This window comes from Plodia interpunctella, chromosome 2, assembly GCF_027563975.2.
Source record: "Plodia interpunctella isolate USDA-ARS_2022_Savannah chromosome 2, ilPloInte3.2, whole genome shotgun sequence".
Taxonomy (NCBI): domain Eukaryota; kingdom Metazoa; phylum Arthropoda; class Insecta; order Lepidoptera; family Pyralidae; genus Plodia; species Plodia interpunctella.
Window position 1 is genome coordinate 2,619,478 of NC_071295.1, and position 13,072 is coordinate 2,632,549.

Genomic DNA, 13,072 nt, shown 5'->3' on the forward strand with positions numbered 1-13,072 from the left:
AAATACGTACCTATTCAAATGATCAATTTTTTTCTTTAAAGTAAACTAAACAACTTTCTGGATCTCAAAAGTTCACCTATTCTACAACATTCATATATCTGTCCTATTCAGTCCTACATCCTACATATGCAAAAAAAAATCCCCAGACTGACATAATTTACGTCACAACACAAATTGGCATGTTTTATAATGTTATTGTACTTCCAGCTGCCAAAAGAAATTTGGTTTACCTTTCATTTGTAATTCAGATATGTGAGATATGATCTTCACAAAATCTGGATGTATATACCTCTATACAATATTGTAAATATATTTTAATTTTAATATGATAGTATTCAATCAATTCAAGACATGACTTCGCCGTACTTACGACTCAAAACATACGCCGACAAATCTTGGCCGTACGATGAATATTATTTCGGAGAGAAGGACGAAAGAGATAGGAAGGGTGGTAAAGGAGAACATCATTGGTTTGGAGCTAAGGTAAATTCACCGATTTTTAAGAAAGAGTTACCTATTGACTCAGTCGATCCAATAAAAGAAGAACTCGTCGTCTGACCCGTTGGACTAGACAGCCTAACCAAGTATATAAGAAGAAAATAACCTACTTTAAATCTAAATTCTGTTTTGTTCTTGTTTTCTATAAACTTTACGAAAAATCTATTCGTATTGAATACTTTCATTTCCTGCTTAAAGTATATGAAATTACCTAAGTATTCAGTTAAGTATTTTTCTGTTTCTTTGCTTATACCAGTTGTACCTCCTAATTGTATCGTGTATAACATTTGATGGTTAGGTAAAGCCTCCGTTATACACGGTCAGAGATGAATTTACGCCCAGCGCAGCATTTGCCCAGTTTCTACCCTAACAGTCCGGCGTAAAGCCATCTTTGTTTTCCGCCTGACTTTTATGGAAGAAATACTGGGCGTAAAACCATCTCTGACCGTGTATAATGGAGGCTTTATTGGTGGAATAAGAAAAGCTCTCTCTCCACCAGTCTATAGAATGGTACAGAGGGTCCTTCCTCTGCGACACCATGCACGGGCTCGGGGACTACCGCTGGCGATACTCGGGGTTCGACGGCGTCCACTCCACGTACGAGGGTTACTTCTACAGCAACGAGATGCACGGCTACGGGACCATGTCGTACCCTGACGGGATTGTGTTCACGGTGAGAGGAAACTTGTCGCAACAAGTTCATAATAGATAAATTTATTTCGTTTAGTAGATTAATTTTTAGCCATTGAAATAGCATTTCTTCCTAATTTATGTCACATGCGTGGGAGAAGTAAGGGGAGGTTTCAACACATGCTGGGGTCCTTTCCCTCTGTTCCTTGTCAAATTTAAATCCTAGAACCATCATATGCTCAATTTTCAGTACGCATAACCTTTTATCAAGCTTCAAACAAGTTATAACGAAGAGACAACTGGCGAGAAGAAACAGACGTCCAGCATAATGATGTATGATAATAAGGAATACTACAATTCCTTATTATCAAGCATATATCATATGCTTGATAATAAGGAATTGTAGTCCTATTTTTAACAATTTGTAACAACCACCACACCGTGGTGAGGCTTTGACGTAATCTTTTACTATTGACTTGACTACACAACTTTGTCTAAAGGGTCTATATTCCAACAACAACCGCTACGGCCCCGGTGTGGAGACAAACTTCTCACACGCAGACGTCGGCCTCTGGCGCGGCATGCGGCTGGTGCGACTGGCGTGGCGGCCCGGCTGCTGCAGCATCATACCGGACCTCACCCAAGGCGAACTGGCGCGCAAGTTCGTCGAGCCGCAACGCGTACTGCTAGCGTCAAACTCCATCACCGTCAGTTACACCTTGATACCTTAGAACTCCTTATGAAAGGGTACAAGTATTAACATTCTTGAATGAGAAGCGGAATCAGGTTGCAGATATCATGACTGCTGTTGAAGCAGTGCCTGACATCACCAAGGATAAGAATGCACTTAAGTTCATTGAGTCGTATCGAGGTCTATTAACCTCAAATCCAGTATAATGATTAAACTCAACAACAAGACAACAGTCCAAATCTGAAATTGTAATTATAAGTGTTAGTTATTAAAATATGAATGTGTACCCTACACATATTTTGTAGATCGGAGAAATCAACAGCGCGTTAGACTTGCTGAAGCAGAATGGATGTGATCCGCAACAAGCAATGGAGAAGTGGATGAAGCTGTATCCCCAGCACTGCACCGACCAGGCCAGCAAGCTGTGTGACGTCAAGCACTTTCAGAGGGACTATTACCAGGGAGCCATCCAAGAGTTGGTTGTTATTGATGCCTTGCCTCCACCTAAAGAGGTATACTCTATAGCAGTTTTGTTATAACATACTTATATTTTTCGACAGTACCTTCTATTACAAAAGCTACAGAAATAAATCCCTGATGACTACATATATTTTTCTATGTTGAACTTTTTTTATCACTATCACTACATAGTATAAAACAAAGTCGCTTCATGTGTGTCTATCAATATAAGTATGTTGATATCTTTAAAACTACGCAACGGATTTTGATGCGAATTTTTAAAATATACAGTACCGTCTCGGCTTCGCTCTGATGAAAACATAATGCATCATACAACTAAAACTTCCTCAGGAATAATATTATCTATTGGTAAAAACCGCATGAAAATCCGTGCAGTAATTTTTTAGTTTATCGCAAACAGACAGCCAGATTCTATGACGATTCCAATTTTTTTTTAAATTTTAGATTGAAATGATCCAAGATCTAGATCAAACAGTTGTGTCTGACGCCAACTTTTACTACTACGCTTGGAACAACGAAGACTTAATGATCGACATGATGAAACACTGCTACAAGCACGAGGAACAACGCGTAGGTCAGGAGATGTCGGTGGTAGACATGCTCTGCATCATGTCTGGACATCGGAAGGCGTTCAAACCCCCTGGAAAGTATGAAGTAGATAGCAGGTAAAATGTTCCAATCTATCTTTACCATCATTAAAATGTTGTTACTGCACATTGCTTTGCCTTTCTTGCATTCTGGGAGTGAAGAAATATATAGCTTGTTCTTGTACCCATTGCTCCCGTAGATAATATCAGTTAAGGGAAAAGCAATACTGAAAATTCTTCTCAGAGCGATCAGATATTATATCTGAATCTAAAGTTTACCAGAAAGCCCATCCTACGTTTTCAAGCCTTCGAGTTGCGCGCGACTCTTGGCGCACGGTCTGTTCATATGTTTTATATTACAGAACATTATTAATGGCTAGCTTTTTGGGAGACATAGAAACTGTAACCCAACTAATTAATGATGGTGACATTTGTCCGGGTGTCACCGATAACAAAGGAAACTCGCCTGTTATGTACGCTACTGTGAGTATTTTATGAATTTCATTATTCAGGTAACGAAATAGTCAATGTGTTTCCGCCTTCAAATTCATACAGTTCCTTAAGATACATTAGATATACCTACGTAAGTAAATAACTAATATGATTATTGTAATGTTAATCAAAAGGTAAGAAACCTATAGTTCTCCACCTGCATAATTCAATTCGATGTATACTTCCCTCTTATCTACAAGTATATTTGTCATGAAGCTATGAAAGTAATGTGAATACTAATTTATAATTATAAGTGTAATTAAACTTACAGTTTGGGGATCAAACAGATATAATCCATTTCTTGGTGGAAGCTGGGGCTAATGTGGATAGCTACAATGACTCATGTTGTACTCCTCTCGGAATGGCGATCCTCAGATACCTTTTTACTGAAAAAGACGTCACTCCAAGTGAAATGATACAAGCTCTGAGTCCACCAGTCTCACCTCGCCCTCCAATATCTGGTAGGTTTTATTATTTTCCATATTGATCGTAATTTTAATTAGGTACCTAATGATGACCAATAACTGAAGTTCGACACTTTTGCAGATGAGGTAGAAGTAGATGAATGGAACATTAGTCGTGATGCTATATTCCAACATACAGCAGGGCTTGTCAAAAGTCCTAGTAAATTGATAAAAAGTACAAGAAAATCAGTTCAATCTTTAAAGGAAGCGCCAAAAAAAAAACAGGATCAATCAATGCTGCAAGGTATACCAGAAGTAGTTTCAACCGAGTCAATTTCAGACGACAAACAGGTCTACAATAGAATCAATGTACAATATGTTTCTGCAATAAATGATCTTTTTGTGCGTCCAAGTATAACGAATGCGGTTACCTACATATTTGAGATTAATGATATGACAATAGGCATAGATATTGATGAAGAACTTCCAAAGAAACAAGACAAGACAAATCTTAAGAAAGCTACATCCAAAGTTTTAAAACAGACAACAAAACCAAGTAAAGAGGCGATGTACAGAAGTTCTGAGAAAGATATTTCTTCAATCGACGAAGTTGATAAACTAAAGACTGATACGTATGTATTGGATTGATATGTACTCAGACACAAACAATTGTAGTCCTTAGTTAAGCGCTGTTATATTATAATTCACAGTTTGTGATGACTTTTTTCAGTTTGTCAAAAATAATGTTTACAATTCTACAACTGTTATCGGATGGAGCCAATCCAACTTTAGTGAAGACTCCTCAGCCTGCACTTTTAATGGCTGTTATTGCGGGTTGTCCGGATCTTGTACTTGAGTTAGTGCTACATGGAGCGAATGTGAATGAAACATATCCACATGTAATACAATTATCTTGTCTAAGTTGAAATGATGCACGTCACGCATACAATCTAAACATAAAGATTAAAAGCACTTAGAGGTGAAGTTCATTCTACTCTATATTGACAGACCGAACTAAACATTTTATGTATTAATGCAAATTTGATGGTGTGCGTCACCTCAATGTTAACAAGTAATATAAAATAGATCAATAAAAATGTAAAATTGAGTTGATTGCTAATTATTTTTTGTTAATTACCAGATGTTTGGATACACTCCTCTCGATATAGCTATATCCAAACCATTATTGACACCAAATATTTGGGATCTAGTTCGAACATTGCTTGAATGTGGTAGTGAAACAAATCATAGGCTGCAGTTTCTCAATCAGGATGAAGATATTCCTGGACCTACTTTGTTGCATGTGATGCTTGCAAAGAAAACGGATATTGATACGGAAGTCGAGGTATAGATATATAGGCATACAGTGCATATTAAAGCATACATAATTGACCAATAAAAACCACAAATATGTAATTCCGTAATCATGAATATTATACTTAATTTATAGTCAACTTTAAAGGAATATAGAAATTTGAACATCAAGTAGCATATATTAATACTACAGTAGTGTATATAATTAATTTATAATTGAAAATTATTGTAGATACAACAAAATATCCTGGAACTTCTGTTACAATACCGCTGTGACCCTACCGCTCAATTCAAAGGGCGTTCCGCCGTTGATATAGCGATGTCGAAGGGAGCCTTGTTACAGGACATCTTCATCGAGAGCCCCAACACTGACCTGAATGCTATCATTAATATGTCCAACCAGACTATTCTAGTCAAGATGTTTTCTTTCCCATTTTTCAAAACTGCAAACCCGACGGAACGACTGCAAACGGTAAGTAGGCAACTACGTTAATTAATGGAAAAAATATATGTCTTTACTCGTATATCAATTAAGGAATGGGATAGTTCATGCAAGTTATGAGAAGCGCCATGCCATTTTAGGTTATATTGACCACCATGTCCATACCTATCAAACCATTACAAAATTTTAATATGTTTTTTTAAATGTTAGAGATAAATTTAAACTAGGGAAATATAACTTTTGAAATTCATTCACATATAAAAATGAAAACTGAATGTAATTTTAAAAAATTATATTCGATCTCATTTTGCAGATTACTAATTTACTTCTTTTTGGCGCTGATCCTTTAATTGAATGTCAAGATAAAGAGGAAAAATACGAAAATATTTTCGTTTATATGAAAAAGACTTTAACTGAATTAGAAACCGCTAGTGCCAAGCCATCGGTGGCAATTGGTGAGCCGAATACTTCACTTACCTAATATACAGTCTTCATCTGTCATCATCGAAACATGTATATTATTACTATACCACTGAATAGAAGCAGTGCAACTTGACATGTACCTGTACATGTTATTCTTTCATTCCATTTCCAAAATCCTAACCTACTCACCTGAAATCTGACTATTGTTTCTGACAGAGCCATTACGTTAAGTTTCGAAGTCGATTCAATTAAAACATTCTTTCGCTTCAGGAAAACCAGATCCGAAGGCCAAACCACAGAAAGAAAAGCCTGAGAAAGCACAAAAAGAGAAGCCAGATAAGTCACTGAAAGAGAAGCCAGAGAAGTCGGGGATGCTGAAGACAGGCGCGGACGGGGACTACAAGCAGGCTCAGGAGCTGATGACGGACTGCGCCAGGATGCTGTACATACGGTGGTTGCAAGCTAAGCTTATGAAGGAACTTGTATACGTTATCGACAAGTATGTAACACATGTGAATAAAACATTATGGAGCAAGTTTAGTCCTTAATTAATAATTAATTAATTTCATAAAAAATCATTTTTAAAAAGTTGTAGGAATATCATTAATGGGACTTTTTTGGCCTTTGGAAATGTAAATCTAGTCTTGTAGTAATCAGCGAAACTGTTACAAAATTTTACGACATAATATTTGGCTGAAACCGAACGTTTTCAGCCTGTTGCCAATTTTCAGTTTTCGTTGTATCTAGGTGGGATTATCTAACGTACAATATTTTTTTAGATACCAACATCGGCAATGGAACATGATACTAAGGGAACATAAAGAGAGAGACAAAAAATGCGTAGGCCTGTGGCTGACGCCCGAGCGCTGCCTCGAAATATGGGACATTTTGAAGACCACTCGACGCAAAATGTACAAAAACAATCGTGTCTTGAAACATTTGCTTTGTATGGTATTGCTTTATAACAAGAGGTTTAAAGATAATTTTAAGGAAGCGAAGCTTAGTGCTTCAACTAAGAATGGAATAGAAGCTGATGTTGCCATCATTTTACGAGATTATACTTCAGGCGACAAACTGGAAGGAAATGTGCCTATGAAAAGGCCATATGTGAAGCCTGAACTTACATCAAAAGCTGTAAGCAATTCCTTTTTTATAGTAGGTAGTAGGACGATAGAATTTTAATAAGTTTGTTTCTTCGTTTGTTCTTATCGACTCAGTTATTGCTAACACTGATGTCAAAAACAAACTAACCCTAACTGACTTGACTTCTACAACTACATCATCATTCTGTCTACCCTTATCCCACGCACATTATGTTGGGTCGATACAGCAGTCTCCTCCACTTTTCTCGGATGCGATGTTATGGATCCGTCACTTTCTTACACAGTGTGAACTTTTATGCCAGCTGTACACAATGGATAAATATATTGGCCAAATTTTGTCGGTTTCCACGTACATTGCTGGTTCTTCCATGCTCTAATTAAAAGCTCTCACACATACTATCCAATGTATCTTTATTTTTATTTTTACGTTAGAACAACACGCTACAGGACAAAATACAGCCTCACTGTGCAGCTGGTATTAAAACTAACATTTGCGGTAGGACTGTGGATTCTAAGTTGTTGATAGTTTCACAGGAAAAGTTTAACGTGTGTTTCGAGTGCATCCTTCCCAATAAAGAAGATACAATTAAATGCAGATGGTGCAAGCTAATCGTATTCTGTTCCATGGAGTGCATGAAGGTGAACATCGACAGACCGTTCTGTCACCCTTGCAGTGACTACTTGAGAAATTACTACTTCGCGCCGTCCTCGTCGTCCAATGATAATGATGATGAACCGATAGCTAGCACTAATAAAGTATAGTTTTAGAAACTCCTGTTTATTCTAATCAACAATATTAATAAGTCTTCAATTAATAAGTCCTTTTGTCCGATGCTGATCGAAGGAAGGAAAAAGAAGCAGCTGGCACATTCTATGTTTAAAACATAGAATGTGCCAGCTGCTTTCCTCCCACGCAGATAGTAAAAGTCAATCATGGGAGGAGTGCTGTCAATTGTCTTGATCTTCACTAATATGATTCACCGAGTCGCCAAAAAAAGGATCGCTCTTCTTTTTGATCAATGGGGTATGGATATTCTCCTGTTAGGCGATGGGCAAACAACCTGTATGAAACCTGTACGAATATTATGACGATTTAAATCAATAAATCAGAGAGCTTTTGGTGTCAATTCCACCAAAAAGATCTCTAGAAGGGTAAACGTGGCCTTCGAGTTTTGCAACTCTTGGCTCTGTCTATCTCGTATGAGACAAAGACGTGATACGGTATACGGTGTATAACTTCATAAACTTCATTCCTTGTGATTTATTCGTAGGATAAACCTATCGAAATACTACACTAATACATGAAGGTCGGATAAACCGACAATGAGCTCATTCTTGAAATTTTTTATTGAAGATGTCTTTCATCCTTATTTGTTCATTGCAATAGGAACTGAAGATATCGTCGATGGTTAAAAATTAATAAAGGCGAAAGTGTGTGAGTATGTTTGTTTTCTATTTCTTCAAGCTCAAACGGCTGGGCGAATTTTTATGAAATTTGGTACTGAGGTTGCTGATACGTTGGATTAACACTTAAGGCACTATTTATCCCGAAAGTATGCGATTCCCGTAGGAGTTGCTCAAAAAGTCGGGTAGTCAATGGCGCTTTGTAAAGTAGATTGAGCTACTGTGCATAAAAGCGGAAGAATATTTAAAAAATAATTACGCGGGTAACACCGCGAGATGCAGCTAGTTGTGAATGAGATATGGCAGTGTGGTTCTATTTTCATTGTCTACAAATTACTACAAATAAAAAAGAAAAACGTCATTTTAAAATGGCGGGTCAACCTGCCTAGAGTTTTCCCGTTTTGCGATTTTGTTTTGATTTTGAATTAAATGAGGATATTTTTTCGAAATTTCCTTTCTAAAAGTTCTTTTATAAATATGGCATCAGCTCCGAAAAAAGCTAAATTTTCATCGTCTTCTAGTAGTACCGATGAAAGTGATATTCAAGGTTTTATGAAAAGCATTCAAGTAGAGAGAGAAAAGACTGCCGATTCGATTTTGCAATACAAATTCAACAAGAAACGTGTGAGAATTATAACCCAAGAACAGCTTGTATCAGACAATTGTGAAGGAATAGTCTATTGGATGTCCAGGGACAGTCGTGTTCAGGACAACTGGGCTTTCTTGTTCGCACAAAAACTTGCTCTGAAAAACGAAGTTCCCCTACATGTCTGTTTCTGTATTATAGCGAAATATCTGGATGCCTCCGTCAGACAATTCCATTTTTTACTTAGAGGTACCTAACAAACTATATTTTTTATATTAATCAGGTAAACCAATTTTATAGTTAAAAACTAACATACTTTATGCTTTTTTTTTTTGGCCAAAGCGGGATTTTGAAACCTATGAAAGTGTTAGAAAGCAAAATTATTTCGTCAATCGCGAGATAAATTAATATAAGTAGTTAAGTTTTATTTGTAATATAAACAACAGCAAAATTTTATTGAATATTTAAATTACCTGTTTCTGTTACCCTTAGCCTTAGCGGGAAAGAGCTATCCCGCGCGGGACAGAAAATTCTGGGGTAAAAAACAGGACATTCTGCCAAAATTGGGACATCTGGTAATGCTGAAAGACCCATATTTTGTAAATATTCTGCTTATATTTAGTCTGAATTTCCACACTTATGTGAATGATGTAGGCTGGCGTTAACTTTAATAACATAGCTTTAATTTTTTTTAGGCCTGGAAAAAGTAGCAGCAGAATGCAAGAAACTGAACATATCATTCCATTTACTTGAGGGCAGCGGGGCTGATGCATTACCTCAGTGGGTCGAGAAACACAACATTGGAGCTGTTGTGTGTGATTTCAATCCGCTTAGAGTGCCTCTTGGCTGGCTGGATGGTGTCAAGACGAAAATGAAAAAAGATGTTCCATTAATACAGGTGTGTTGTATAATGTTTTATTATATTTTCTACATTTTTTTAAGATATCAAAATTGATCTATTTTTAAGTTCTTGTAAAAACTTTGACAGAATCAAAATTTCTTGTTATTAGAACACATTCCTAGTGTCTTCCTAAGCCAAAAAGTATTGAGGCCTTGAGACCACTTCATCATCATATCTAAAATTATATAATTTAATTTTCAGGTGGATGCCCACAATGTTGTCCCATGCTGGGTGGCTTCAGACAAGCAAGAGTACTCGGCTAGGACCATCCGGAACAAGATCAATTCTAAGTTGGATGAGTACCTCACAGAATTCCCGCCTGTCATCAAACACCCATACACAAGTAGTTTTGAGCCTGAGGTGAGCTAACAACCATTTGTGTATAGTGTACTTGAAGATCATTTTCTGTTATGAAACATGTGCTGCAGCTCATTCCTATGGTAATATTAAGATTCTGGATATCATGTTTTCCTTTTAACACCCGCATTCAGAACTACAACTTCGTAACCAGCATTAGATACTAAAATATTTTTTTAAATTAGTCTAGTAGTTCCAAAGATTTTAGTGTTCAAAAAAGTTTGGTGGAGTGTTCAAACAAGCAGAATTTTTATTAGTAAAGATGTTTTTGATAATTTCTAAAGAGGCCACCACTTTTATACTACTAGCATTCCCAAATATATTGAATTTTATTCTGATTACAGCCTATAGACTGGGCGGAAGCTATAGAATCAAGAGAAGCTGACAAATCCGTGGGGCCTGTAGACTGGGCAAAGCCAGGCTATGATGAAGCTGTTAAAATGTTGAAGAGCTTCCTTGACCAAAGGCTCAAAATATTTGCTACAAAAAGGAATGACCCTACACAAGATGCACTCAGTAATTTGTCTCCTTGGTTCCATTTCGGTAAGATTTTCCCTTCTATCATCATGTCTTGCAAAGCAGATTTAGCAGTATCTAACAATTACACATTGACGGTTAAAAGTTTATGCATGAATTCCAGAAAAATTACTTAGAGAAAAATTAAAGCATAAGTTATGTTTTGTTATTATGACATTTTACAATATTTGCCATTGTCAGAAAGAGACAAAACATACTTTAGTTTATAGTATTGTTTAATTTTTTTATGAATAACACGGTTGAAAGAGTGTTATTGAAACCTGAATAAAATTTAATGTTTAAGATAAAATCAAGCACAGAGATATTAGAAATTATTTACTTGGTATTATGTCATGGGAACAAATAATGTTGATTTCCAAGTACTCTTATACTAGCTTTAGTTCTAATGGCAATGTATTTTTGTGATAAGCAAGACCTGACGGTGGATCAGTTTTCAGCACGGACATGATTTTTTTCTCACGCCTTTAACTCAACAAGATCTCTTTGATGCAGTTAAAAAAAGCTTACGACAAAAATGCAATTTTTGTAAAAAACTAATAATTGAAATCCCAGGTCAGATCTCAGTGCAGAGAGTAGCGCTGTGCGTGCAGCGACACAAGCCCGAGCTCACGGAGAGTGTGAACTCCTTCCTCGAGGAGGCCGTCGTGCGCCGCGAGTTGGCCGACAACTTCTGCTTCTACTCAGATAATTACGACTCTATAAAGGGGGCTAGTGCCTGGGCGCAGAAGACATTGGATGATCACAGGTTTGTTATGTAAAGACTTTTTTATTAGTCAACACAACCACAGTGGATTGCAACATAAGCAGGATATTTATTGGATATACACATAATAATAATCTTTCTTGTTTTAGAAAAGATAAAAGAACACACATATACACACTAGAAGAGCTATCAAATTCTAAAACCCATGATGACCTGTGGAACTCTGCTCAGCTGCAGCTGGTCGTGGAAGGCAAGATGCACGGCTTCCTACGGATGTACTGGTGCAAGAAGATTCTGGAGTGGACGCCCTCGCCTGAAGACGCATTAAAATATGCCATTTACTTGAATGACCATTACAGTATTGACGGGCGGGACCCTAACGGCTATGTTGGTAAGGAACCACAAATTGATGGAAACTATGAATTAATTAGTAGGGAAGAGAAAACAGTATAAATCAAGAGTTTTGACAATTCGTTTATGGATTTCAAATGCGACCGGAGCCATATTCCTTTGTAGAATGTATTGTTACCAATTGTCTGAACGGAAATTAGTTGTTTTACCAAACAGTGCAGTTTTTCAATTTAACGATTATATGTTTTTATCTCATAATTTTTTTGCGATGAAAAGACTCATTATAATAATCAAAGAGCATGCATGAATAGTGTGATGAGTTTAGAGAAAGCGAGGATTGTTCAAGATCGTGGCAAATAGAAATCCCTAGTCCTGTTGAAAGTAATGACTGGGAGAGAATGCCATTTTACATTTTAACGTACTTATGTTTTTACTTGGAATAATTAAGTTAAATAAAGAATGTCAATTAGGATGCATGTGGTCGATCTGCGGCGTCCACGACCAGGGCTGGGCGGAGCGCGCGGTGTTCGGGAAGGTGCGCTACATGAGCCACGACGGCTGCAAGCGCAAGTTCAACATTCATCTGTTCATCGCGCGCTACGGGGGGAAACCGCACCATTATGCGCAGAAGGAAACCACCGATGGAATCAAAAGTGGTGACGCTAAGTTGAATATCACTGATAGAAAGAAAAGTAATGCACGGAAGAAAATCACAGGCGGAACCAAAAGTGACAAATAGTACGAATGTCGGATGTTTTTTAATTTTATATTTTTCGCAGTGAGATGTGATATGCCAAGAGAGTGGAATATCTGTAGCGAATGAAAGTGCATGTACCAATGTAGAAATAGTACAAAAGAACTTGAGTCCATGAAAATCAGTACTTATTCTCTTAGTGTGTAAGTATTACTTTCATACTTTATATCATTCATAACTTTCTCCTTAGTGTTATAAAATATAACCCACCTAATAATTGCGGTAAAGATATGCAAATCATTATTTAAAAACGTAAGCAAAATGTATATGTATTTCTTGCTATCTCCAAAGAAACTCAATAGATTAAGATCTGCAATTGTATGTATATTACTTTTTGTAATAATTTTATTTATAAAAGTATTGTAAATTTACTAACTTTAAAAAAAATCACTTATTATGTTTGTTCTTATTTCTA

General features: G+C 36.8%; 2 protein-coding genes across 3 annotated transcripts; both read left to right on the forward strand.

The window, feature by feature from the left end:
• The first annotated feature begins 174 nt into the window (after nucleotides 1–174).
• On the forward strand, nucleotides 175–7,836 carry LOC128680348 (ankyrin repeat and MYND domain-containing protein 1-like). Of its 2 annotated transcripts, none has more exons than XM_053763430.1 (15): nucleotides 175–483; nucleotides 998–1,171; nucleotides 1,629–1,835; nucleotides 2,125–2,331; nucleotides 2,744–2,964; nucleotides 3,249–3,369; nucleotides 3,650–3,839; nucleotides 3,925–4,414; nucleotides 4,513–4,681; nucleotides 4,924–5,127; nucleotides 5,329–5,568; nucleotides 5,852–5,993; nucleotides 6,232–6,460; nucleotides 6,741–7,095; nucleotides 7,599–7,836. In XM_053763430.1, the coding sequence occupies exons 1-15, from the start codon at nucleotides 352–354 to the stop codon at nucleotides 7,824–7,826; spliced, it is 3,309 nt and encodes a 1,102-aa protein (XP_053619405.1). In that variant the 5' UTR covers nucleotides 175–351; the 3' UTR covers nucleotides 7,827–7,836. The 2 variants fall into 2 exon arrangements, with proteins under 2 accessions (XP_053619405.1, XP_053619414.1); XM_053763439.1 differs by having other exon boundaries at nucleotides 7,591–7,807.
• Nucleotides 7,837–8,819: 983 nt separating this feature from the next.
• LOC128675348 (deoxyribodipyrimidine photo-lyase) lies at nucleotides 8,820–13,051 on the forward strand. Its single transcript, XM_053754696.1, has 7 exons — nucleotides 8,820–9,303; nucleotides 9,750–9,952; nucleotides 10,157–10,315; nucleotides 10,657–10,855; nucleotides 11,402–11,594; nucleotides 11,702–11,943; nucleotides 12,374–13,051. The coding sequence occupies exons 1-7, from the start codon at nucleotides 8,898–8,900 to the stop codon at nucleotides 12,640–12,642; spliced, it is 1,671 nt and encodes a 556-aa protein (XP_053610671.1). The 5' UTR covers nucleotides 8,820–8,897; the 3' UTR covers nucleotides 12,643–13,051.
• Nucleotides 13,052–13,072: the final 21 nt, after the last annotated feature.

What these genes read in the sequence shown, in the direction of transcription:
- LOC128680348 (XM_053763430.1), top strand. Translation starts at nt 352, where the DNA reads ATGACTTCGCCGTACTTACGACTCAAAACATACGCCGACAAATCTTGG. An exon ending in CTGACGGGATTGTGTTCACG is followed by an intron (nt 1,172 to 1,628) that starts GTGAGAGGAAAC and finishes CTTTGTCTAAAG; the next exon opens with GGTCTATATTCCAACAACAA. An exon ending in AAGTATGAAGTAGATAGCAG is followed by an intron (nt 2,965 to 3,248) that starts GTAAAATGTTCC and finishes TTTATATTACAG; the next exon opens with AACATTATTAATGGCTAGCT.
- LOC128675348 (XM_053754696.1), top strand. Translation starts at nt 8,898, where the DNA reads ATGAGGATATTTTTTCGAAATTTCCTTTCTAAAAGTTCTTTTATAAAT. An exon ending in AAGATGTTCCATTAATACAG is followed by an intron (nt 9,953 to 10,156) that starts GTGTGTTGTATA and finishes TTTAATTTTCAG; the next exon opens with GTGGATGCCCACAATGTTGT. An exon ending in AAGACATTGGATGATCACAG is followed by an intron (nt 11,595 to 11,701) that starts GTTTGTTATGTA and finishes TTCTTGTTTTAG; the next exon opens with AAAAGATAAAAGAACACACA.